This window comes from Mus pahari, chromosome 5 (genome assembly GCF_900095145.1).
Source record: "Mus pahari chromosome 5, PAHARI_EIJ_v1.1, whole genome shotgun sequence".
Lineage (NCBI taxonomy): Eukaryota > Metazoa > Chordata > Mammalia > Rodentia > Muridae > Mus > Mus pahari.
In genome coordinates this window covers 138,265,402-138,292,864 of record NC_034594.1, presented here as the reverse complement: position 1 = coordinate 138,292,864, position 27,463 = coordinate 138,265,402, and the positions used below count along the sequence as shown (strand labels likewise).

At 45.8% G+C, this 27,463-nt stretch overlaps 2 protein-coding genes and 2 non-coding genes across 8 annotated transcripts in view; 3 read left to right on the top strand and 1 right to left on the bottom strand.

The window, feature by feature from the left end:
• The window catches only part of Rcsd1 (RCSD domain containing 1), a 59,698-nt gene extending 56,919 nt beyond the window's left edge, over nt 1-2,779 (top strand). For 2 of the 4 annotated variants that reach the window (XM_029538905.1, XM_021198427.2), the window contains exon 6: nt 1,234-2,779. In XM_029538905.1, the coding sequence (XP_029394765.1) occupies nt 1,234-1,266 (33 nt within the window). In that variant the 3' untranslated portion in view covers nt 1,267-2,779. The remainder of the gene's footprint in view (nt 1-1,233) is intronic. The other 2 variants (XM_029538903.1, XM_029538904.1) reach the window with 1 other exon arrangement.
• A 6,491-nt stretch (nt 2,780-9,270) lies between these two features.
• On the top strand, nt 9,271-9,342 carry Trnap-cgg. The gene has a single exon. It is a non-coding gene; the product is annotated as a tRNA-Pro (tRNA).
• Nucleotides 9,343-9,889: 547 nt separating this feature from the next.
• Nucleotides 9,890-9,961, bottom strand: Trnap-agg. The gene has a single exon. It is a non-coding gene; the product is annotated as a tRNA-Pro (tRNA).
• A 7,174-nt stretch (nt 9,962-17,135) lies between these two features.
• Nucleotides 17,136-27,463, top strand: part of Mpzl1 (myelin protein zero like 1) — a 42,126-nt gene continuing 31,798 nt past the window's right edge. For both annotated transcript variants that reach the window (XM_021197889.2, XM_021197890.2), the window contains exon 1: nt 17,136-17,364. In XM_021197889.2, coding sequence (XP_021053548.1) covers nt 17,274-17,364 — 91 coding nt within the window. In that variant the 5' untranslated portion in view covers nt 17,136-17,273. The remainder of the gene's footprint in view (nt 17,365-27,463) is intronic.

The following is a 27,463-nucleotide window of genomic DNA, read 5'->3' as shown; positions in this document are numbered from 1 at the left end:
ATCTAAGGGAATAGCTTCCTGTTACTCCTCCCAGGTAATTTAACATCTCATGCTGAAAATTTTCAACATGTCTGGACATAGGGGTCATAGGACTTGGGACTCTGTTGATAAGGAAACACTTGCCAGGTGCTGTGACACACACATAATCCCAGCTACTTGGTAGGTTGAGGCAGGCAGAGCAGAGGTTCCAGGCCATCCTTAGCCATATAGCCCACTGAAGGCCAGCCAGGGTTACAGGAGCACTGTACCAGACACTGAAGTTTGCCAAAGGCACACATCCACAAAAGGCAATGGGGGTGTCTTCAATTCATCCAACGGTTGTGCCAACCCTAAATATGTGTGGCCTTCCTTACTGCCTAACGTGATTGCTTCTCCTAGTCAGTTTTGCTTTCTCTGTTGGCTGACTTTTTTTTTTTTTCTTCTACAGCAGGAGATGCACATCCTGAGAGCCTGTGTAACTCTGAGTGTGTTTATCTGAGAGTTCATTCCCCTGCCTCGGCTGTTTCCTCTTTCTTTCCCTCAGGGAAATTTGAAGGTCATTAAATCTCACCACTGGGGCCCCTTATCCCTTCTGGTTCCATTGGGGACCCCCTCCATACACTCTATCCACACCCTGTCCATACAACTTTCCCAAGTTCTTTCCCAAGATCTCTTTCTTTTCTCCCTTCCCAGGCCCGCTGGCATGCCAGCTCTGGGCAACTCCGCCTTCCTTGTGTCTGTGATCGCAGCTCACTCCCTCTGAACCCTTGGTCCTCAGACCCACCCTGTTCATAGGCACCGAATTTCTCCTCCTCGAACCTGACCTTGCTAGCCACTGAGCTGCCCTACAAGCTTGATACTGCTTAGAGGGGACTCAGTTCACACTTCTGGGTTTAGGCTCACTGGGCCCAGCTATGACTATTGCCTGGGGGCCCTCTCACCACGCCTCCATCCATGACAACCCCAGCAAAAACCACTACAAACTCAAGCACTCGCCTGCGGGGGCCCCAACTGGACCACTTGCTAGTTGTGTAACCCTGGAAAGTCATTTCTCTCTGTGCCTTGTTTCACCTATAACATAGAGTTAATAGAACCGCCTAACTCCCATGGGTTTGGCGAAGATTAAATGGTGTGTGAATAAATACATCAGGCATATTGTCTGCTGGCTCACTCCTTATCTCATGGATTTTTTCCCTTATCTCTCACTCTCAAGGGGCTCTGCTGAACGCTGTGTCTTTCTTCCCCTGTTCACAGGATGACATCCCCATCGAGGATACCCGAATGTGATGAAGGGCTCAGGGTAACAGTGATGGGGCCACTGGAAACATCTCCTTGGAAACAGCAGCAGTAATAGCAGCAGCAGCAGCAGCAGTGCGTGAAGCCACTGCAGAAGCAGAATACACCGAGCATCTGGAGACAGCCCAGGATGCAGGGTGGTTTGTCCCCTGTAGGCTACGCCAACCGTCTCCTCACTGGAGATGAGAGCGGAGGACAGTAGAGTTTTATCAACTTGAGTTTGTGTCACCTGACGCATGACTCAAAGTTAAATATATTTAAAGCAATTTGGTGTGGTGTCTGCTCCACGGCCTTCCTGTTGACCCCCATGTCTTCCTACAGCCGACCTCCCAATTAGGCTCTTGTTGAACTTGTGTAGAGTTACAGCCTTTTTCTATCGTTCTAACGTTTTTTATGGTTCTCAGATGTAACTTAAAGCTAATTCTCGGTAGATAAAGAAGGTAGTCTGGTGGCGAATAAAATCCCCTAAGTTACAGAGACCTGAAAGCATGCCAAAGCCCCACCCCGACGACCGTTCTGCTTGCTCCAAATGGGAATCAGCTGACCAGTTTCAAAGACTCAAAGAGATATTTATTAAAACATTTGAAATCGTGTTCCTGCCTGCTCCAAGGGCAGGAACTTCCCCTGTCCCACACAGCCTGGCTGATGAGAATGAGGGGAGGTGATTGATCCATCTCATCCCATCCCAAGGAGAGGCAGGATATCAGACATGGTGACTTGTGCTTCATAACCCCAACCCCCAAGGTGCCACCATATGCCTGCCTTGCTCCAAGCATGGGTTGTTCTCTCCTGGAAGGTTACACTTGAACAGGAAACTGGCTGGCCTCTGGGAGGGGCGCTCAGTGTCCGAAGTACAGCTTACCTTCTGTTGGGAGGGGCGCTCAGTGTCCCTCTTAGCTTCTCTATGAAGCTTTTGTTTGTTTGCTTTTGTTTTTTTGTTTTTGTTTTAAATCTCACCATGTAGACTTCTATGTAGCCCAGGCTGGTTTTGAACTAGTGATCCCCCTGACTCTGCCTCTGGATTGTGGGTATGCATCATTGTGCCTGGCTCTCAGTAAGCATTCTCAAATCCAAGTTCAAGTTCTTTTCCTAGACTCATGAGGCATGGGTTAGGGTCTTCAGCCTGTCTTCCTCAGGAACTCCTGCTTAGTATCCTGTCCGGGAATAAAACAGGGTTTGCAGGCATGGGGGTTGGTCTGATATCCATTCCTCTGATCACCCCCTCCCCCCAATGAACTCCTGCTGAAGAAATGTTAACGTAAATAAATGATGAATCTTCCGCGTTGGTTCTTATTCTGAATTCAGTAGCTCTGAGTCTCAGGGCGCGCAGATCTGTATTCTAAAAGGGATGGTTTTCCTATTAGTTCATTAGATCACACCAACTCTGCCTTCAGAAAACACTCTCACAGACAAAAGGGCCAATGTCACAGGTGGTACCACAATTTCTCATCCGAGTTACAGGTTTTCTGATTCCAAGATAGTTTTAATATGTGAGACATGCTATTTTTCAAAACAAATTTTAAAGTGGTTTTCTAAGTTGTCTAAGACTTAGTGGTTTCTAAGTCTTTTGAGCTGGTCAAGACTGACAATGTCATACACATTATAAGCTTTGAATTTTAACAAAATTCAGGAGAAAGTATATGTCAGACATTTTTTTGAATCTGCATATTGTCTGCCTACTTACTTGTCTGTCACTAGAGATGTCCACCCCCTGAGGAGCACGTGGTTTTATTTGTGCATCTCAGTGGATTGTTTTCACACTCACGGGACTGCTCAGTGGACACGGGGCATGGCAACTGTTAATCACTTATGATTGTATGTGGTGGGAAAGTGTAAGGAAAGACGGGCGGGCTTAGACGAAGAGGAGACTGTCCTGAAGGCACTGAGCATGTTGTAGCAGACGAGAAGGGAGCAGCTTTGAGATGTAGTGACATTGTGACACTACAGGGACATGCCTGATGGTGTCAAAGGTACCTTTGTCTACCCCCCAATCCCAGCTCCTGTTACTTACGTCATTTGTTCTAGTTTATGAAAATAGCCCACTCCATTCCCAGGGGCTCTTTAGTCCCAAGAATCCTCTTGGCAGGGTGTTGCAACAGGGCAGATGCCTTCCTGTCCTCCCCTGGCAATGTTTGCTCCCCTTTCTGAAGCAACCAAGACCAAGTGCTGCACTATGGTAGATAGGGAGGACCCCACATTTGGGGGGGGGGTGTTGAGACAGGGTCTGTCTATAGTTCTGACTAGCCTGGAGAATCCTTTATAGATCAGGCAGGCCTCAAAACTCATAGAGACCCCCCTGCCTCTGCCTCCTGAGTGCTGGGACCAAAGGCATACAGCACTGTACCTAGAGACAATATTTGGGTTTAAAGAAGATCACCCACAGCTAAGCATGCTGACTCACACCTGTAATCCCTTCTCTGGGGAGACTGAGGCAGGAAGGTCTCAAAGACTTTGAGGACAGGATGTATACCCAAAGCCGGTCTGTGTCTTGAGTGACAGGTTGTCACCACCAGGCAGGGAAGGTCTTGTTTTGTTTGAATTTCTTTAAGGGTTTGAAAGAAAACGGATTCTTCCATAGTAATGAGCTGAAGAGTAAGACATCCTTTTGTGGCCTTTCAAGTTCAGCTTGAATTCCATACTGCATCCTTCCTACAGGAAGTGGGGAGGTGGGGAGAGACCCGCCAGATTTAGAGACTGCGTGTTCCTTTCTGTTGCTGCGATAAAACATTCTGAGCAAAAGTAGCTTGGGGAGAAAAGGATTTGTTTAGCTCTCACTTCCGGTTCACAGTCCATCACTGAAGGAAGCCAGGGCAGCAACTCTGATAGGAGCTGATGCCGACATCACAGAGGGATGCTCCTTACGGGCTTGTTCTCCCTGGCTTGCTCAATGAGCTTTCTTGGACAGCGCAGGTCCACCTGCCTAGGGATGGCACTGCCCACAGTGGCCTGGGTATCAATCACTAATCAAGACAACTTCTCGCAGCCATAGGTCACAGTGGTCTGGGCAATACTTTAACTGAAGTTCTTTCTTCTCAAGGTGGTTCTTAGTTCTGTCAGGTTAAAAATAAAACATGAAGTTGACAAAATTAAAATCACATCGATCAACTTCATAGAGAATTGGTTAGTTGGGGCTGGTGAGATGGCTCAGTGGATAAGAACACCCGATTGTTCTTCCGAAGGTCCGGAGTTCAAATCCCAGCAACCACATGGTAGCTCACAACCATCCCTAACAAGATCTGACTCCCTCTTCTGGAGTGTCTGAAGATAGCTACAGTGTACTTACATATAAATAAATATTAAGAAAAAAATTGGTTAAATGGGTGCCTTCGTGTTTCTATTGCTATGATGAAACATCATGACCATCATTTTGGGGAGAAAATCATTTATTTGGCTTACACTTCCATTATCACTGATCATCACTGAATGAAGTCAGGACAGAAACTCAAACAAGGGCAGGAATCTGGAGGCAGGAACTGGTGCAGAGTCCTTGGAGAAGGGCTCTGCCCTTCCACATCATCACTAATTAAGAAAATGTCCTGGGGCTGGAGCCCTGGCAGTAGTTAAGAGCACTGACTGCTCTTCCAGAGGTTCTGAATTCAATTCCTAGCAACCACACATTGGCTCACAACCATCTGTATCCTATGCCTTCTTCTGTCATATCTGAAGACAGTGACTGTATACTCATATACATAAAATAAATAAATACATCTTTAAGAAAGAAAGAGAAAGACAGAAAGAATGAAAGAAAGGAAAAAAGCGCCCTACAGCTGGATATTATGGAAGCATTTTTTCGGTTGACGTTTCCTCCCGTGAGATGACTCATCACTGAGTGACCATAAGAAGCCACAGGAGCTGATGACACCACCGTTGCATAGAGATCTCCCCCAACAAATCCAGCCATGCTGGTCTGGGCCTGGGCCCTGTCAGCCAGGTAGTGGTTGAATACACATCAAGTGAAAAGTTATACATGATTAGAAGACAGCATTATTTTCCGGTTAGGCCTTTTAGATTAGACAAAAGTTTAATGTCATGATGGGCTGGGAATGTGGCTCAGTTAGCACAGTGTTTGTCTGGAACAGCAGAAGGATTGCCTTGAGTTCAAGGCAAGCCTGGGTTAATTGGTGAGTTTGAGAACAGGCTAAGCTAAATAATGAGACTGTTTAAAAAACAAAACAAAATAACGATGACAACAAAAGCAAGATAGATGAAATCTAAGGCCCCACTTGTCACCTCACGTCTGCCAATTTTTGAGCTCTGTCTCAAGAAAAGCCAGGTACACAGTCTTGGAGCTGGAGATCAGCTCTGACTTTCCGTTTCCGGGGTCTGCCAGTGATTAACAACTCCAGCTCTTCATGACACGTTTTACATAGAAACTCAAAGAAACTATTGGAAAGGAGGCAGCCTATAAAATCAGTGCGCACCCTTACCATTGCTCCTGAGCTAAAGCATGAGTGGTTTGGGGCTGGTGGGACAGCTCAGCAGGGAACAGTGTGTGCTGCCAAATTCAGCAAGCTGAGTTCAGTCCTCTGGACCCACATGGTGGAAGAAGACACCTGAGCTCCATGTGTTGCCCTCTGACCCCTACATATGTACCAAGGCTCACATGTGTGTGTGTGTGTGGGGGTTAAATGTAATCAAAACATTTTTTTAAATGAATGGACTTAACTACCCTTTAACGAGCATTCAAAAACAAGATTCTAGAATGAACTTATGGTTATTAGTGAAAGATTATTACTAAGATTTGGAAACTCATCCCCCTCCAAGAAAACGATGGCTTGTTTCTTCAGGGACTAGGATCCCTGGAAGTAACCACGGCTGACTTGAGGGTCCAAGGAAGCCAGGGAGCTGGGTGGCCTTAGGCATTTCTACATCAAGGCTGTCTTGACCTCCCAGGCATGGTGGAGCTGTCTTACTGATGATGACCTATGGATGTATATGGTGAAAAGTCTGCTCTGCGATGCCCCTAGCGGCGTCCCTATCCATTCTTGAACAGACATATTGAAATACATGGTTTTACAAGCCCTGCCTTCTTTGTAGCTTAAAATCATAACTTATCTAGGAGCTGAAGAGATGGCTCTGTGGCTAAGTGTGCTTACCGCTCTTGTAGAGGACCTGGGTTTGGCTCCAGCACCCACATGGTGGCTCACAACCATCTGACCTTGATGAGCACTGTGCACATAAGGTGTACATACACAAACATAAAACTAAGAAGTATTTTAAAAATATATTGCTTATCTTAATTTTACTTAGTGTATGTTCATTTTGTTCTGAAACAGACTCTTCCAGGATCCCAGGCTGGCCTCCAACTCAGTATCTTGAACTTCTAATCCTCCTGTCTACAGTTCCTGAGTGCTAGGATACAGGCATGCATCAGCATCCCTGGTTTATAAGGTGCTGAGAATCAAATCCAGGGCTTTATACAGACTTGCCAGCACTCTGCCAGCTGAGTTACATCCCTAGCCTGAATCTAAAAAAAAAAAAAAAAAAAAGCCTGGAAAAAGAGGAGGAGGAGGAGGAAGAGGAAGAGGAAGAAGAGGAGACGCCCACTGAACATCAGTTCTTTCGTAATCTGGGTCTGGCATCCCCGTCTCCTTACTGGGGTAATGACCTTCAAAGTATAACTGAATAGAAGACATGACAAATTTGAGAGTCATCTAAAACCAAATGGGGCTATCACTGTTGAAAGCAAGAGAACAACTTTTCTCTTTTATAGTGTTACAAATGCTCCTGCTATGCAGAACAGATATCAGAAGTTAAATTGGATGGTGTTGGCCAAAAGAATATACGAGGTGCCTAAGGACTATCAGGAAAATCACATGTCAATTCCAGGCAGGCTCAACTACAGGACTGCAGGAGTATGTGAAGGCTTTTCAACACTCTATCAAAATAGCTGCCTTAATCAGAAATGAATAAACGATATTTGCAACTTTAGAGAGTAGAAAAGAGAACTAGACACATCAATCTCTTATGCTTAGGATAAGCAGTTTGCTCTGGGAGACCGAAAGCCAATGCTCGTTATGGTGGGAGTGGCTGGATTAACGGGAGAATCCATACAGATGTGTATTAACAGCACAGGACACGGGCACCCCCTACCCTACCCCCAATGAAGCCAGTTTTTATGCCAGGATGATGGTGGTTCTTTTTCATTGGTGATACTGGGCCACCCCAGTTTTCTAAAGAAACTGTGTATCTTGAATGAATCAGGGTCTGGCCACAGTGGAGAATGCTAGAGCTAGCTACGCGGTGAAGGTACCAGATTCAATGATTCCAAAACCCACACGGGCAGGACTATTTCCAGTTAAAACAGAAATGACTGATGGTGAGCAGGGCGCTTCTAACAAGACTCACTGGGATATTTTCTTGAGAGATGGGTTTGTAAGACTGTTAATTAATATTTCAATGTGACTTTTTTTTGTTTTTCAAGACAAGGTCTCAGTGTGTAGCCTTGGCTGCCCTGAAATTCATGCAGATCCACCTGCTTCTGCCTCTGTGGTGGTAACATGCCTGGTCATTATGCCTTTTACACAGAAATATTCCCAGGTGTGCTTTCTTTAGGTTTGCATACAAGATGCACGTAAGTTTACTAAATGGGTCACTTATTATTATTCATAACCATTTTCATATGTATCTATTTTGTTTGTTGAGCCTTAGTAGAGCAGTAGTCAGCAAAATGATTTATTTGCTGGTCGACCTTTATTGTTTATTGGTGTCAACATGCTACAGACTTGCACTTCCTGTCCTGTTTTAATAAACTTTGTGTGTGAATTTTGGAATAATAATTAATCATTATTATTTTTGAAACAGGAGCTCATATAGCCCAGGCTGGCCTTGAATATAGGGACTTGAGATACAGAGAAGTTTGGTAGCATTGGGGGGGGGGGGGGGGGGGTTATAGGGAACTTTCGGAATAGCATTTGAAATGAGAATAACATAGACTTAAAATAAAAGAAATTCAGCTGGAAAGTGCCTTTTAAAATAACAGTGATTTTTGTTTCACGTTTTTTTTTTTTTTTTTNNNGGAGCCGAGAGGCTGGCACGAGCCAATGAGAGGGCAAACGCGCCAGCAGGACTCTCAAAGTCGGACCAGATTACAGGACAAAGGCCATATGCACTGAATCCATGGTAGCCTAAGGATGGAAGAAAGGATTTGAAAACAAGAAATCGCTACAATCCTGCCTTAATGCATTAAGCATGGTGAGGCGTGAAGGTTGGTGGGAGAGAGCAGGGACTAAGGCTAGCCCAGTTTCGACGTCCGGCTGGGGACGGCGACCAGCCTCTGGAGTAAGGAATACTGCTGGGCCTGACAGTAGGACCTAAGGCTCAGATCTGCCGGAGCGAGATCTGCCTCACTGCCATCGTGCCCCCACCCCACCCCCTTTTATGGGCTCCCACTCCCCCACCCCCACCCCAGTCCCTCTCCCCGGCCCAGCCCCTATTGTCCCACCTTCCAGGAGCGCGGGGGTCCTTCCGGGAACTCCACTTCCTTAGGTGAGCAACTCAGGGTCTCTGGACCTCCGTCCCCTCCGCTGTACAAGGGGACAACAGGAGTGCTTCAGGGACTGAGCATCAAATGGCTTCAGTACAAAGTGCTTAATAAGTTGGAATTTCGGGGAAGATCACTGTTCCTAGCACCCCAAGATTTCATCTCCTGAGCCAGGCTGCGGCGCGTTCCCTTCCCTCGCCGCGCTCCGGGCCTCAGGCTCCGACTTCCTACCGGCTGCTCCCTTCCAAGTCGGCTCCCGGCGGTGGCCGAGGACCGGGTGCCCGTGGGCGAGCCCAGCTCGGTTCCGCAGTGAGCGGGCGGCACCCGCAATCCGGCTCCGGAGCGGCCCTCTGGGCAAAGGCGCGTCCTCCCGGCCCCCCTTGGGCCGGCGGGAAGGGGTTCTGGCCCCAGAGCGTCGGAATCAAAAGAACTGCTCGGGCCAAAGGGTTTCCGGACCAGGTCAGCCCGGTAAGAGCCTGAAGTGAGGTCCTGAGAGCACCGACACCGAGAGCGGCTCGTTGGTCTAGGGGTATGATTCTCGCTTCGGGTGCGAGAGGTCCCGGGTTCAAATCCCGGACGAGCCCTGGTTTTATTTTTTTTTTTTCGTGAAAAATCTATAGATCGGAAATTAAAGTCGGTTTCATTTTTCGCACGTTTATCATCCAAAGACCCCAGTGAAACTATTCTGATCCTCTGAACTCGGTTGTCCATCTATTTTATTTTCGAAAGCTAAGGATCAGCTGACCTCCGTGTGGGTCAGCAGGGCAGGGCGCTGCAGCACACTCCCAAGGAGGAAACCTGGGAGACCCGGACGAAAGCTCACACACGTGGCAGGAGCGTCGGGGATTGGCACGGCGACGTTCCGGGATCCCTGGAAGCCGCAGCCCCGCTTCACAATGGAGCAGCCCAGGCGCGGTGGTTTAAACCCGGCTGCTAACTACCGAGCACCCTCGTCCCTGCACTCGCGCTGCCATCGGTTTAAGCGAGGCAAAGGACATGACTAGAAAACTTTTATGCTCCCACGTAATTCCTTTTATTGGTACTTGAAAGTAAAGTGTGCCTGGTGGTTTTGCTGTTTGATTTTAGGTTTCTGTGCATTAACGTATCATCCAAAAAAAATTCAAAACTACAGGGCTCGTCCGGGATTTGAACCCGGGACCTCTCGCACCCTAAGCGAGAATCATACCCCTAGACCAACGAGCCGATGTGTAACTACTTCTCCTGTCATCCTAAAGGTCTATAGAAATACTTAGCGGGCGCCCCCGTGTGGCCATTCATATATAGTACCGTTTATTTTCTTTGGTTTATATGTTACAGTTTTAATTTTCCCCTTTCTCTGTTTTATTCTTTGAAAATTAAGTGAGCCAGAAAGCGCAACGATATCATTACTAGTTTAATGCTGACCTATTATCTTGAAAACCAGAATTCTGTTTTTGTGGCTAATAAGCTATGTGTGACAGCATTCCCTGGGCAAATGCCAGTTACTGGGTTTTCAATGTTGCAGTACTATTTCACACTTGGCGGTTTCGATGAAATCGTCCGTTTTTTGGCATCACATATTTTAAAGCCCTCCTCTCAAATCCCCACCTGTCCATGCTTGAGCTTTTGTTTTGTTTTTTAGCTGGTAAAGCTGTTCAGTCTTTTGGTAAATCCCAAACTCCAAATTTCATGGGCATGGAGGAATCCTTTGACATACTAAAGCCAATACTTTAGTATACTCATAGTAGAGTATACTCTCACTATACAATCTTCAGTAGTCTGGAACTCACTATGTAGACCAGGCTGGACACAACTCACAGAACCCCATCGAAATCTGCCTCACAATAGCTGTGATTATTATATTTTTAATTTAATTTATTTAAAATTATGCATCAAACCCGGCCTGCGTTGCAACACTCGACTCCGATAATTTCTTGAGGGGCAAAATACCCAATACCAAACTTAAATTTATTGTTTAAATGGCAACTAATTGTGTCATTGTGGTCTGATTGCCCATGATCCTTAGAGACGAAGAAGTCACATCACAGCCTGTGGTTTCTTCAACAGTTCACACCGTTTGCTAAAACTGAAACAATATGAAGAAGAGCCTGGCTCCTGGGTTCTGTATTTAAAAAAAAAATGCCTTAGGTTCTTAACTATATTAAATCTTTAAACATTTCTCCTTGATACTTATGATAGACATTTAGGGTAATATTCAGTAATTCTAAGTGACTACAATTTGTCCCAAATTCCTTATCACTATACACTTTGGTACTCTGAGGAAGAGTAATTGAGAATCACCATCCTACCAAATGGCTAAACGTGTAAGAAATAACAGATAGTGGGTTATCCTCAACAGATTCAGTCATGTCCTGTGCTTGGTGTCCAACAGTGTGCCTTGCTCATTTGCACCCTGCTCATTCAGCCAGCAAGCATTTGGCACATAGTGGTTCCTCACCCTGAAATGTCAAAAAATTTCCCCCTAGGGTTTGACACTAGAAAAATTACAGTGCTGGGATTCTAGCATGCAGTCTCCGCCCTTTGTTTTATTTGAAACTGTACTAACTCGAGTCTTTAATTCTTAGGGCTCCAGGCAGGAACTCTGAGAATACTCTTTAAAATATTAATGAGTTCTGGATGCCAGGATAGTTTATTCATGAAAATCTAACTGGGGGAAAAATGTGCCCCCGACACCACAGAAGCCTCTACTTCCTAAACGAAGCAGTGGTTATTACTAAAATAACGTAATCCCTTAGTGTCCACAAACTAAAAGTTTATGCTGTCCTTTTTTTCTTGAATTCACCGGAGTTAGCAGTTAGTATCTTCTCCCCATCCAGGGCAGCCCGCTGGAACTTAGAACACCCTCCCACCTTTAGCAGCAACGCTGGCCTGGTCTCCTGCACACTGCGATTACAAGTGTGATCCACCATGGTCAGCTAAGGAGTTTGTCCTTTTCTCTCTGCACCCCAGATACTAGACCATCTCATTTCTCTATCATAGCAGTGATGGATGAAACTGACGATAGTAAGAGTCATAGTAGCGGATACCCTAGGGTGGAAAGGCTTCCTGCCTTGGTAGAAGGAATGTGATGCGTCTGAGCTGGTTTGCGCTTGTCAGTTTGACAGAAACCAGACTCACCTAAAAAGAGGGAGCCTCAGTTGAGGAATTGCCTCCATCAGATTGGCTTGTGGGCACATCTGTGAGGCTTGACCTTGTTAATGATCGCTGTGAGGAGGCCCAGCCCCCTTTGAGCAGTGTCACCCCTGGGCAGGTGGTCCTGGGTGGTCGAAGAAAGCAGATGTGAAGGAGATGTGAGGAGCAAGCGGTCAGCAGTATTCCTCCATGGTCGCTGCCTCTGTTCCTGCCTCCAGGTTCCATGAGTTCTTGCCCTGGCTTCCCTCCATAGCCTGTAGTGTAGGCTTTTGGTCATGGGATCTATCACAGCGATATAAAACCAACTAGGGCGGCCTGTGGTCCAGTCCCAGGGCACTTGCTTCCTTCGAATGAAGTCCTTGTGAAACAGGATGTGGATGGTTTCAGAGTGCTTGAGGGACATTTTATCGCAGCCACACGGAGTGATATGCCTAGTGGCATATCCTTCAGGAGCAGGATAGAAAGACAGGGAGAATGATGGGGTCATTCTGGAAAGAAAACAGAGTTTATCCAGATTCTGACTGAAGCAAGAATCCCAATATGTTTGCTAGGAAGGTTATCAACTAAAGGTACTTAAAAAAAATTATACATACATATTCTGGAGAGATAGGCTCACAACCAAAATAAAAACTATGTCTATAATAGTTCTTGTATATATGATAATCTACCTTAAAATTGCAGTGAACCAGGCTTATGGCCTGAATATGACCTTGGGCCTGAATATGACCTCATTTCTCTACCAGACATTTGACAGAATCTCACAAATAAGGCTGTTAACACTACAATGCCGTTGTCCCTGTTTGGTTTGGTTTGGTTTGGTTTGGTTATAAAAATATGGATACGATGATGATGATGATGATGATGACGATGGCGGTGGTGGTGGCGGTGGTGGTGGTGGCGTGTGTGTGTGTGTGTGTGTGTGTGTGTGTGTGTGTGTGTGTGTATGCACGAATTTGTGGATCCTCAGTCCCATCTGTTCTGGAGCTGGAGTCATGAGCTGTCTCCAGTGGGTACTGAGAATCAAATTTGTACCATATCTCTCCAGCTCCTAATTTAATTTATAATAAAGATACCCCAACTTCCTGTGTCTCAGTAATCTATCAGTTTGCCATGTCAATCATAATTCCATCAGAAGCACCTCAGGAACTGCCCTGTGGTCTCACTTATTAACCTCTTTAGCAAGGGCCTTCGATGGCTTAGCAGGTAAGGGTGCTTGCCACGGAGCCTGACAGTGTCCTGAACTCACAAGGTAGCAGAGAAACAAACTCCCTTAGAACTGTCCTCTGACGTTCTCTGACGTCCTCTGACTTCCTCTGACGTTCTCTGACGTCCTCTGACTTCCTCTGACGTCCTCTGACATCCACCTGTGTGCCTCTCCCTACACACGCAAATAAATGCATGTAACTTATTTAGAAAGTTAATTTCTTTACAATCTTTGGAAGACAATAGCTTCAGAAACTCACCGGAATCCTATCTGTAGCTATCTGAAAGACAATGAAGTGTGGCTGGCTCTCTCTCTGAGAAGCACACACATCTATCTTCCTGAGTATCTCTTCCTCTTGCTTAAAAATCTATGTTCAGAGTCTTTTCACGAACTCCAGCCCCTACTCGTTCAGGCTCATCTTCAAGTTCTTTGCTGTGATGATGCCAAAGGTACGGTTTTACCTAAATGAGGTTCCTAAAAACTAAAGTTCCCAGGCTGCAGTGGGTAATGTCGTGTAGCTGGGCCTCTGTCCCTGTTACTATCCACATGTCTCCTTGTCTCCTTTAATAATTACTACCCACCCCCAGGACCTATTACCCCCATTTCATTTTCTGTCAATAGGCTCAGAAGAAACTAAAACCTTAATTTCCAGACTTTAAAATCTTTCTAGCAGAAATAACTTCTGGATCAGAGATGTTTTACTAAGGCATTCTTTTCTACAGGACAGGGTTTCTCTGTGTAGCCCTCACTGTCCTGGAACTCACTCTGTAGACCAGGCTGGCCTCAAACTCAGAAATTCACCTGCTTCTGCCTCCCAAGTGCTGGGATTAAAGGCTTGCGCCACCGTGCCCAGCTCTACAGGACTCTTAATAAAACTAATTTTGCTCAGGCAAACCTTTCTCAGGGAAGCCCAGGGTCTTAGCCACCCTGCTGTGAAGAGATGCCATGACCAAGGCAACCTATAGAAGAAAGAGTTTATTGGGGCAGAACATGCAAACATCCATGGTGACATTGTATGTAGTGGTAACCATGAGCTCATATTTACGCATAAGCACAAGGAAAGAGAGAGAGAGAGAGAGGGCACATGAGCAAGGACTAACTGGAAATAGTGTGGGCTTTTGAAGCCTCAAAGCCCACCCCCAGTGATACCCCTCCTCCAATAAGGCCACACCTCCTAATCCTTCCCACGCAATTTGGCTAAGTATTCAAACATATGAGCCTATGGGGGCCATTTTCATTCAAACCATCACACCTTGGCTCCATAATTTTTTTAAAAAGTTACATGTATGTATGTATTTATTTAGTGTGTGTGTGTTTGGAGGTCACAGGACAGCTTGTAGGAATTTATCATCCCCTTCCACCCTGCCAGTCACTTCCAGGGACTGAAGTCACACCATCAGGCTTGGTGGCAAGTGGCTTCACCGGGCGAGCCATCGCACCAGTCCTTGGAATCATCTTTGAGTCTAATGGTTGGTCATCCATTCAGAGTTCAGAACATGTTTCTGCCCCTACTCACAGATTGCAGTATTTCATTCTCTTGTGGTAACATTTTATTTTTAGTTTAAATATGCTTTATTTTTTAGACAAGATACATATCATGATTATATAGACATATACATGCATACACACATAATACATGTACATATGTTACACATCTCTGTCTCTAAATAAATCACAGTCAAAACTAAACTAAACACAAGAAGATGTCAGCCATATTTATTTGTCTTGGGTTCTGGTGTTGTATGGATCACAAGCAGTAGCCGGTTATGGTGGTTAGCAGCAGAGCCAATAGAATTGCTTGAGTCGTTAGTATTTTTTCATTTTCTAAACTGTCCTTAAATAAAGTCCTGCCTGGAGTCACGTGGGCCGGAACACCAACCAAGCCAACAGGATTTACTAAACCTGGTCGCTTTTGAAATTGACCAGGGTGTGCTTAATTTGTTCTGCGGCCTGGTCATATGGAGCCTTACTTTTTCTTGCTTCTGGTCTTCAGGTTTGCCTCAAGTCAGCCTCCGGGTGAGTTAGCCCTGTCTCTGATGTACTTGCTTTAGGTCTCCTGTGTGGATGATGCTCCCTCGCTGCCGATGTACCTTTGACTTCTGACCCTCACCTGTCATTATTGTACTTTGGTACCTTTGACCTCTGACCTTCTTCAGAAGCACGTTCATCAGTAAGTCATCAGTGTTACCTCTACTGACCGTCTAGACCTCCACCTTGAGGCACAGCCTGACTAAAATTCCCCGGATCATGGAGAAGTCAGACCAAGATGGTGGTGGTGGGCTGAGGCCCTCACTGGAGCTGGCTGACAAGGCCATAGAAACTGATCCTAAAGGCGAGGTTGATGGTCTAGGAATTAGAACTCTTTTTCTTAATCTTTTTCTCAAATGCTGCCTTCACTACACTAAGTAATCCTGTCAGACCTAGAACCACTATGTAGAACAAACCCAAAGACCCCCTGTTTCTGTCTCCTGAGGGTGGGATGAGCGAAGAGCTCTCCTCAGTACAGATCTGACTTTGTGGCCACTCCCGTTCTGTTGCCCTCAGGATAACCTGAGGATCTTCAAACACCAACTCTGCACACACTGTTCACTTTCTTTCTTTCCTTTTTCTCTCCCTCGAAACTGGGAGCTGCTTCGTGTCCTCTTGACACACTTTCCTGTCCTCCGAGTTTGCCTTTCCTAATCGGTTTTTTTGTTTTAAGAGTCTCACAGGGTAGTCTACACTGTGGCACAGGCTGCCTTAGAACTCCTGATGCAGCCTAGGCTGGCCTCAAACTTGAGACAGTCCTTCTTTCTCAGACTCATTCTCCATAGCTTACCTTTTCTATTTCCCTGCTAAACTCTTGGTCATTAAAACTCCAACGTGTGCTACTTGAAAGTGAAGTCTCAGGGCTGTGCACCTACAGCCACCGACTGGAAGGATCTGCTCACCAAAAAGGCAAAAGAGCTGCGGTATGCATTCCTGGTTTTCTCCAATTGCCTGGTGATTAGGAACTCTCTCTACTGCAAGGTTAAAGGGCAAGGCCAGCGAAAACATCCGAAGGACACTGATAAGACTGGCTTTTGACAAAATCCTGAAAGAAGAGGCTGCGTTTTGGTCTACTGGACTCCGTTCCGCCTATAGTCTTGCTCCTGTCTAAAACTTGTTTTCCTCCTCCAAACTCTCACTTGGATTTTCCCGTTCTTCGTTCACTCTCATCTGTTTTGTGTTCTGGTCCCTCCTTTTCCCCCCTTAGAAGACCATTCTCAGAATTCTCCCCCTCTTTAGGGTTTGTTGGGTAGCCAGTAGCAGCCGGCACTTTTCAGAATCGAAGTGAGGCACCTAACTCCGTCTATAGGCCGAGGGACGTTGATATGCTAAACAAACAGTAAGTGCATTCACTGGTTATCTAGGTGGCGAGAACGGAGTTCCAATTCCCATTCCTTTCCTGTCTTCTGAAAAGCCAAAAGAGGGCCTGCTCAGAGGTTAGGGCAAGATGGAGACTTCTCATGTTGCAACGCAAATGATCCAGTTCAGGCAAAGACAGATACTCGGCACAGGTCAAAGAGATGGTGGGTCTTTTTCTATCTCGACCACTGAATGTAAGTCTTTCCTCACCTCTCTCGTCACTTCGTTCCTCCCCCTCCCCCACCCCGTCCCTAAATTAATTGCTTTTCTTTAGGTGAGGCCAGGAGTAACCAAGCAGATCCTAGTCGGAGATGAGATCCGGACTTGGAAGAGACCGCGGGGAGGGACATTGAGAGAACTGTGGGACTGGCCCCTCAGCGAGGAGGGCAGCCTCTGGAGGCGGTGGGCCGGAGGGCAGCCCCACGACCAGCCACGCAGGCAGGCTCAAAGTACTGCGGCTGCAGAGGCACAGTACGCGGGCATGCGGCACATATCACACCAAGGGCGGGGCCCGAAGGGCGGGGCCTTGACCGAAGGGGGCTGACAGGGAGTCGAGTTGTCCAATGGCTTCTTTCCCAGGTTGCCAGGAGGACCAATGAGCGGGCAGCGGGGCGGGCACAGGGGCTGGAGCTGGGCAGAGGGCTGGCGGTTGGCCACTGGGGCCGGGAGCGGGGAGCGGTGGCGTGGAGGTGTCCTCGCGCCCGCAGCCGCGATCCGGTCGGAGCTGTGTGGGCTCAGGCAAGCCAGCCGACCGCAACGGGAAGCCGGGCGGAACGGAGCGGCGGGAGCAGGATGGCAGAGGCCGTCGGAGCCGTGGCACTGATTGCGGCCCCGGCCCGCCGGCGCTGGCTGTGGTCGGTGCTAGCCGCGATGCTCGGGCTGTGTGAGTGATGCCGGGCCGGGGTCGGGCGGGGGCTCCGCGGCCGTGCGCGCGCTCGGGGCGCCTCGGAGGGGAGGGGGCGCGGCCTGCGCGCTCTGGGGCCCGGGCACGCCGCCCGGGGAGCGCGGCCGGGAGCCGAGGAACCTCTTTCTTTGGATCCCCTTGCGTGGAGGGCGGAGGGGGGAGGCGCTCCCTACCTTGCAGCTCCCTGGGGGCAGTCCCAGGAGCCCACTCACGCCCAGTCCCCTGCTGTCGCCTCCTGGCGATTCTGGGTCGCCCAGGACCTCCCGGGAGTCCGACCCTGGAATTGAGGTTCTCCACCTTTGGGAGATGGCGGAAGATTGCAGGATTTTTCACCTGTGGGGCCTTTGTTGGTTTATTTCCTTGTTTAAACCAGTGTTTTTCCTTTACCTGGTAAGATCTATTTCGAATGCGCTCAGATCCATTCTTAAGGCTCTGTGATTGAAAACTCAGAATCTCATTTATTTCACCTCTGGGGTCTGCAAATCAGAGACAAAATTTATGTTACTTCTAGACTAGAATGCAAAGGCTTAAAAGAATTCGGTCGAATTCGTATTAATGGTAAACATGGGCAAGATAGTTTGACAAGACGAACATTTACAAAGCATGCTTTTACTTTGATTTTAAAAGCCCCCCTCCCAGGCCCTTACCAAATAAACCAGGCTCAAGTTTTTGATAAAGTCTCCGGCTCATATGACGTCTTGGACGAGTTGTTTTATGGGGCGTCTGAAGTAGTGTCTGCCCCAGGACTTTTTTGTGTGTGTTATTCAAAGCAAAATACTTGTTTCTGTCTCAGAATTCGGTTAAGCAGTGATTACCGAGAGGTCGAACTGCTAAGAAAACACCGAGGGGGTTCCTCCCACTCATTCTTTTGTTGTGTAAAATGTAATTTGTTCAAAATCCTTTATTCAGTACTTTTGTGCAAAAGTTCTTAATGTAGTAGTCTCTCGAATCAGGAATATAGGTGAGATTCTGTTGGATTACCAACTTTCATTTAAGCTCCTAGTGAATAGCTTGAAGGTGAAAATGGACAAGATTGATTTTTTTTTTTTTTTTTTTTTTTTATGTATCAGATGGGATCCGTTCTGTTTTTGTTTTCTTTTTTTCCTGTTTCTCCTAAGGAAACAGAAAAGGAGTGGATTTTTTGTTTGTTTTTGTTTTTGTTTTTCTATTGGTGCTGTCTGTATTTGTGTTTAAGTAAAGGAGCTCAGAACAGACCCAGACTCCACTTTATCAGACCCGTTTGTGGGCTGAATTGTGTGATGTCAGACATTGCCCTCTGGGCCAGGGCGGTCAGAGTGATCTTAAATTCAGGGTGTTAAAAGCAGCAGAAGCAGGGACTTTGTGTTATGAATGAAATGTCACCTGCTATGGTATAAAAGAAACCATTCTTTTTTTTTTTTTTTTTTTTTTNTATTTTTCTTTTTTTTTTTCCAAGTATTTTTCTATGATGTAAAAATAAAAACTTTTACCTCAATGCTATTTAAGGTTTTTTTGTCAGACCATTGACAATTTGAAGTTTATTTGGTAGCATTATATGTATATTCATAGCCAAACCTTTTCTGTTTTGTTTTGTTTTTTTTTTTTTTTTTGCCAGGTATGGTGGCTCACACCTAGAGTGGTCAGGACAGGGGGATTGACATGAGTTGGAGGCCAGTCTGGGCTGATTTGAAGGAACTACACATGAGGGCTCATCTTTTACAAAACATTCTGAGACAGCATCTCACTGTTTTATCACAGGCTGTTCTTGAACTGGGCATCTTCCTGACTCGGCCTCTCAAGGGCTGGATTAAAGGTGTATACCACACCTGACTTTTCTGTTTTTGAGGTTTTTTCTCACTGTGTTGCCTAGCCTGGCCTTCAACTCCTGGGCTCAAGCAGTCCTGCTTCAGCCTCCAGGTGCCTGGGACCTGCAGGAACACACCACTGTTCTCATCCAGAATAGCCTTTCAAGTTCTGTTCAGTTCCTTAGAAAATATCTATCAGCACCTTTTAGATGTTAAGTACTTGAAATTTATGGAATGTGGGGTCACAGTCTTTACCCTAAGACTCCAGGTTCTTGAGAAGTCAAAACAGTCAAATCAATAGTTAAACAAACAAACAAGTGGAGATTTATTCAGTGTGGCCACATTGGGAAGACACAGGGAGATCCAGTGACTCAATTCCAGCCATCCCCAGGGTCCTGAAAGTTTAAAGTTTAAATAGAGGGCCAGAGACACATGCAAGTCTAAGCAGTTCAGGTCAGGGTGTGTGGGCTCCCCCACCATTGACCCTTCATTATCTGGGCTTAAGTCTCTCCAGCAAGGTGGTCCAACAGCTCGTTAGTGTTGCAAGCTGCTGACAGTTACATTGTAAGTGTGGAAGCGCAGCCTTGAAACTTGATTAGGCTCTTGTCCTAGACTAGCTTTCCAGGGCAGAGGCCTGCCATTTAGAAAGTAAATTAAACTCTACAGTGTGGTCCATTCTGTGATAATAGATCTTGTATCAAAACTCATCCCTTTTCTCCTTCCCTTTAACAGTCTCATCAGTGCTATATATGTCCACCTATATAAACTAATGTTAAATGGGAAGAACACTGGACTGAGAAGTTCCAGTGCTTGAAATTCTTGCTTGCTGGAGTGAAGTTGTTTACATACCTACTGACCCCATCACACCCTCATCCGCATCACTCTGCTTTATATTCTTTCTACTGGAGATTATTTTTTCACGCTTATCTTTCCTGGCATCTTTCACTGATGACGATATAAATCAGCACCGAGGCAAAGAAAGAATAAGGTCGAAAAGACCAGTTATTATGTACTGATGATTTACTGACTTACGTGATGATTTATTGACTTATGCGACTTCAAGCACTGCTTGTACTACCTATTGACCAAACATGACTTCACCTGCTACCTGAAACAAAATGACCTGGAGAAACAGCCGAGACAATGGGCCTTAACCATCTGCTGACTGCCAATGTGCTTCCATAAAACCTTGCTTGTTTGCCCACTCCACCTTGTGGTTTCAGGGTATAAAATGAGAATACAGACAGGACCCCGCAATGAAGCCTTTCAGGAGCTGTCCTGACTTCGGTCTACCAGTGACATCTTCTCTCTTTCACTGTTACTGGCATAGAATGCTTATTTTAGAATGATTCCCACCGCAAAGCCTAGGAAAGTGTCTGGGCCACAGCAGGAAATCACCACGTGTTTGTTGAGGGCATTCATTGGATTGCAGAGCTGGTACAACTGAAAGTTTTTAGTGGAGGAACTTTTGAGTTTGAGTTTTTACCCTTTTATTTAATTTATTTGTGTGTGTATATTATATATAATAAATATTATATATTATATATACACACATGTATACACTCATATATATATATATATTTGAGACAGTCTCACATGCTATATAGCCCAGACTAGCTTCAGACTCACTGTGTAGCTCAACCTGGCCTTGAGCTCACAGTAATCCTCCTGTGTTGGCCTTCCTAAGTGCTGGGACCACTGGTATGAACCACCACATTTGACTTGAATTTTTAAAATCAGAGTTAAAGCTTTCTAAACTCTTGAGGCATAGATAATTTACGGTAAACAAATGTTAAAAGCGAAGTCTAAGATCCCTGCGTGGTACTGCTTTCCTATACAATATACACATCATCCTGATGACCCAACAAGTCCAGGGGGCCTGGGGAACATGGGCAAATGTCTCTCCCCCAGTTTACCTATCCCTTGTCCTCTCCTTGTGGGCCACTTACCTACATGACCCTTTACCTACAAGAAGTCCCTGTTTCTCTGAGGTCCTGCTCACCCTCAGACTGTTTCTTCCTAGCCTGGCCTTCTCTCCTGCTGGGACTCTCACTGTTATCAGAAAACACAACAGCTTCAGAATGTTGCCCTGCTCTTCTTTGCACTCTCCCAAGCCCCAGTCCAAGTTGCTGGAGCTCATTGAGACTATGGTCTTGCTCCCCACCACCACACCCCCTTCAGTGCATTAGTCACTTCCTGGCTGCTAGTGTCCCCCTCCAGCTCTCCACAGCCCATTGCTGGAATCATTTCCTGGCAAACTCTTCCCTTCCCAGCCCTCCTGGCCCTTCCTTGTACACACCTGGCAGTCCCTCACGTCTGGGAAAGCTCTTACCACCGCCTCGTGTCTGCTCTTGCAGCTGCGTTCGCGTCCCCTTGCAGATCCTTCTTACTATTGTGCAGCACAGATGTGCTGTAGAAGTTCTAGTTGAGAAATCTGTCTTTGGCCTCACAGTTCCCCTTAGCTACATCCCCTAAGCAAAATTTCTCAAGAAGGATCTGCTCTCCATTTAATGATTAAATCTTGTCACCTGGAGGTTTGGGAATTTGACATTTGCATTGCGGGCCTTTTATTTGCTTTTGGCGTTCCTTCCTGATTCTTCTCTTCAGCCTCTGGTTTGTAGTGCGTTGTTCCCCCTGGTCTCTGTTCACTCCAGCAAAGATGAGGGGGAGACTGAGAGAGACAGTGCCAGAGCTTGTGTTCAGGAACCTTCTAGTCATGGAGGCTCAACAGTGCTTTCCCTTCTCATGAATGGAGCTCACACAAGCAAGCATGTTGAGAAGAGGGAGCTGGGAAGCCTCAGCTCGTGCTGCCAGAGACTTCTCCGCAGGGATGCCGTGCAAACCTTGACCTGTTTAGAGCACTCTATGGCTGGACAGGCATGTTAGCTAGGGCAGTGGTTCTCAACCTCCCTAACACTGCGCCCGTTTCATACAGTTCCTCATGTTGTGACGCCCGTCCCCCACCATAAAATTAGTCTTCTTGCTACTTCATGACTGTCATTGTGCTACTGTTATGAATTTTAATGCAAATATCTGCTTTCCAGGGATTTTAGGTGACTCTATGAAAGGGTCATTCACCCCCACCCAAGAGGTCATGACCCACAAGTTGAGAAACACTGAACTAAGGGGCCACACAAGGCCCAAACTCACAAAAGCCCCAGGGCATAGTGGACGACTGGAGGTGCCTAGGGTTCTTCAGTGTTTAGAGACCATTGGGACAGATAAGTAATGAACAGAAAGTAGGACCAAGGTTTTATTCTCATCACCAATAATGGTAATGTTTCAGAGAAAAGAGAAATAAAATAAATGCCTTTTATTAATTTTTTAAGTTAGGATACAAAGTAATGAGATTTTCTACAACATTTTAATGCATATATATCCTAAGTGTTCCAATTCATTCTCCTCCCCTGCTAAGATCTCTTGGTTAATAATTTTCTTTGGGCATAAGTCTGTTCAGTAGGAATGTACCTAAGTGTTCTAGCAGCTGTTGGCTTATTTCTTACAGTATATGGAACATGTACTAGGTCAGGTGCCATTTTAGGTTCTTTGCAAGCATTAACTAATTTCAGTTCTAAAGTGGGCTAATGAGGCAGGCACTCCTGGTTGAGTAGCCCTTATCTAAAATGACAGGACCAGAAGTGGTTTTCTAAATCGTGGCATATCAGCATACGCATATACATGCTGAGATATCTTGGGGTGGGAACAAGTCTGTGATGCAAACTCATTTGTTTGATAGACAACATTTAGAAGTATCTGGAAGGTGACTTTATGCAACATTTTTAATACCACATATTTTGGTATTTATTTTAAGTTTGTAAAGTAGGGTCTTACTATGTCTCTCTAGTTAGCTGGCTTTGAACTCCCTATGCAAAATTTGGTTGAGTTGATGACATGACATCTTCAGGTTCATAACTCCTTGGAGAGCAGGGCAGGCGTTCTAGGGAAGTCCAGAATGGAGTAAAGAGCTAGGGAGATGTCTGTTCCCTGCACCCCAGCTTTATCCTCCCACCTTCTGCCCCACCCCCAGCCCCACCCCCACCCTCACCCCAAATGTGTGTGTGAAAGGGACAGGCCAAAGACCAACCTCTGTCATCATTCCTCGGGCACTGTCTACCTCGGTTGTGCTTATTGAATTCTAAAATATTTTATCTTACGTGTATGAGTGATTTTCCTACATTGTGCACATGTGCCATGCCTGACCCGCACCTAAGGAGGCAGAAGAGGTATCAGATGTCCCACAGCTGAAGTTAAAAGACTCCAGTGGGTGCTGGGAACTGGCCCTCTGCAAGAGGAGTGAGTGTGTGCTCTGAACCCCCGAGCACCCACCACAGTCACCTCCCAGCCCACCACTGCTTGAGAGACAAGGGTGTCTCTTTGACCTGCAGCAGCACGCCACGTTAGGCACAGCTGGCAAATATTTCCTCCTAGTAGAGAGTTTTCATCACAATTTCTTGAGAGTTTGAGGCACACGATTTTTTAATTTTTATTAAATCCAATTTACCCATCTTATCTTTTTATACTCTATTTATTTTATTTTATGTACATTGGTATTTTGACTGCATGTATGTCTGTGTGAGGGTGTCAGATCTCCTGGAACAGGAGTTAGAGACAGTTATGAGCTGCCATGTGGGTGCTGGGAATTGAACCCAGGTCCTCTGGAAGAATAGTGCTCTTAACTGCTGAGCCCTCTTTCCAGCCCCACCCTCCTCCCTTTTATTGATTCTGCTTTAGTTCTATGAAACCATCACTGATGAATAACAATGCACGGCAGTTAACTCTGGTGGGTTTTTGTTTTTGTTTTTGTTTTTTTAAGCTTGTTTAGTTTTACTTCTTTAAGTCTGATCTGAGTTAAATTTTGTATAGGGTGTGTTTACATTTTTTTTTTTCATTTAGTAATCTATATTGGGGATCATTTTATATCATCATTAAAGAACTTTCTGACTGGACTAGGGAGATGGCTCAGTCAGTCAAGTCCTTGTCACTCAAGTACAACAGTGTCATGGATTGTACAGGCAGCTCCTTCATAAGAGCCAGCACTGAAGTGTCCAGGTAAAAGATTTGAGCTGGAGACACTGAGGCAGGAGAATTGAGGGGGCTTCTCTGGCCAGCTGGTTTAGCTGAGTCTGGCAAGCTCCAGGTAAAGTGAAAGACCCTGCTTACACACACACACACACACACACACACACACACACACACACACAGAGAGAGAGAGAGAGAGAGAGAGAGAGAGAGAGAGAGAGAGAGAGAGAGAGAGAGAGAGAGAGAGATGCTATGGTATCCTCTTATCCAAGACTTATTTAAACATTTCTCTTTGAAAATTCACACAAACGTGTGGATTTGAAAATTATTTTAAAAATGGCAGTGCAACTTAGTTTCATGTTAGCTTCCTCGAAGGTCCTTGCGCTATCTCTACTGGTAACATGATTCTTCCGTAAGAGACTGTTTACTCCTACTTTGTTCATTGGTCAAATAACTTTGGCATCACGCTTGGTGATTTGATAGACTTGGTCGTTCTGGGCACTTCTTGCCACCTAGAGTCTGGTGAGTGCTCACCTCTGGGGAGACGGAGCCTGAGGAGCTGAGGGCCTTCAATCCATTCAGCATTTATGGCGTGTCAGGATGCAAAAGACCCAGTTATCTCAAAGTGTCTGGGAAAGTCTTAGATGAGTGAGGTGCCCCAAGTGTCTGTCACCCTGGTAACAGAATGTGTTCTTGAACCTCAGTTGTGTTGTAGTCTCTCTGTGTATACAACTCACAGGGTAATGAGCTATGCTTTGATCAATAGAGCCAGCCACACCAGAGGTGGTAAACTGTCCAGAGACTCTAAAACAATAAGAACGTGGGTTTCTCTGCTAAGTAGGGAGGAAGTTATATGAAAATCCTGAAACACAGCACATTGCACACACATCCTCGGCGACTCCTCAGGCACTGGGTCAGAGTGAGCAACAAGGCCCACAGGAAGCCGAAACTAGTTTGCATAGTCATTTCTTCACGTTGCTAAGGTTTGTAAAATGTAGTGTGTGCGTGCATGCATATGCATGCATTCGTGCTGTGGCGTGCATGGGGAGGTAAGATCCACAACCTGCAGGAGTCTTTGTGTCCCATGTGGGTCCCAGGGATGGAGGCCCCTTTACCTGTCACCAGTTTTCACGTGACGTCACGTCCAGCTTAGCTCTTCTGCAAGACTCAGCTTATTGTATGCGCTGCTAAATGAGCATGGTGTCAGGAAAAAGGTAATAACCTTGGAATTAGTCACATCCTGCTTTTGTACGGTTGAGATACCTTCAATAAGTCATCCTTCTGGCCTAGAGTATTTTCATCTGTAAAGGGAACCTGAGCCAGACAGTTTTGAAGCCTGTAATATGTGGGAACACTTAATTAGGAGGTGGTGTGGAGCTCCTGAGGCTGGCAGTGACCCAAGGCAGCTGACCTGGGCTGAATGGAGCAAGCGGTAAGGAGTTGAGAGCGTATGTGCAAGTTGAGTCTCCAAGCTGGGCACTTCTAGGTGGGGCTCATCACCCTGCTTGTACGAGGCTACGAAGGCATCACTGAATTATAGTCGTTGAGATGTCTGCAGGGGTAAGTAAAATACCGCTTTACTTTTTCCATTCATGTTTATTTTGTTATAATTTCAGAGTTAAGGAAAAGTTGTATAAGAATGCAAAGAATACTGTCTGGCTTCGGATTGTTTAAATGTTAACATTCGAATCTCTCCCCTCCCCCTCCCAGCTCATCATCAGAAATGATGCTTCCTGCCCACCAAGTACTCCATTGGGCATTCTTTTTTTTTTTTTTTTTTTTTAAAGATTTATTTATTTATTATATGTAAGTATACTGAAGCTGTCTTCAGACACACCAGAAGAGGGAGACATATCTCGTTGTGGATGGTTGTGAGCCACCATGTGGTTGCTGGGATTTGAACTCAGGACCTTTGGAAGAACAGTCGGGTACTCTTACCCGCTGAGCCATCTCACCAGCCCTCCATTGGGCATTCTTTAAAGATACTCTCTTGTATGACCAGTGTCCTTGTCATAATTGGAAGATGAAAATTGAAATAGTCTTAGTGTGCAATATGTGGCTTCAGTTTGCCAGTTGTCTTAAGATGATCCTTCATATCATGGCCCTCCCTGTCTCATTAGTCACCTTTAGTCAGGAGCCCTTCTTCCTTGTTAAAAATTCACACCCCTATCTTTTGTTTGTTTGTTTGTTTGTTTGTTTGTTTTTATTTGAGACAAGATTTCTCTGTGTAGCTCTGGCTGTCCTGGAACTCACTCTGTAGACCAGGCTGGGCTCGAACTCAGAAATCCGCCTGCCTCTGCCTCCTGAGTGCATTTAGATTAAAGCATATAAAATATAAACAATAGAGGCCAGTTACGTTGTAGATTGTCCCTCAGTCCACTGTCTGGTGATTCGGGCTGTGTATTTGGCAGGAATGTCACTGTCCTCCGTGCAGGTCACCAGGAGATGCTGGCTCCTCTTTCCATTCTGGTGCTGTGTTGCTCCACAGTACAGTAACCATCCTTTCTTGCTTTGTAAGGAACCATCTTGGGAGGGGTATGAAACCAAGTAAATGTTTGGTAAGATTCCCATCGAAGTGGTGATGGTGGTGTTTGAAAATAAAGCTTTAAGAGCTTTTGATAAATATATTTTATTCATTTCTTCCCCTTTTTGGGAGACAGGGTTTCACTGTGTAGGGGACTCGTACCGTGTACCAGGCTGACCTTAAATAGAGATTTGGTTGTCTTTCTATGCTCGAGAATTTCTTATTGCCAGCTATTTCAAAGAAATTAGGCATATGTCATTCTTTTTTCTTAAAAAAAAAAAAAAAGGAAGAAAAAAATCCCTTTGTGCTACAGAAGTGGTTTAGCTGTTAAGAGCACTCACTGGCTGCTCTTGCGAAGGACCTAGGTTTGGTTCCTAGTGTGCACATAGTGGCTGACAGCAGTCTGCCACTCAAGTTTCAAGGGATCTGATGCCATCTTCTGACCTCTCTGGGTACCAGACAGACATGTAGTTCACAAGCACACATGAATGCAAGCACTCATACACATTAAAAAATAAATCTTAATTAGGAAAAACGAGAACAAAATAAAACAGATAAGCCACCCTGGGGTTGGAGAGGTGGCTCAGCGGTTAAGAGCACTGACTGCTCTTCCAGAGGTCCTGAGTTCAGTTCCCAGCAACCACATGGTGGCTCACAACCATCTGTAATGGGATCCAGTACCCTCTTCCGGTGTGTCTGATGACAGCTCCGGTGTACTCAGACGCATAAAATACATAAATCTTAAAAAAAG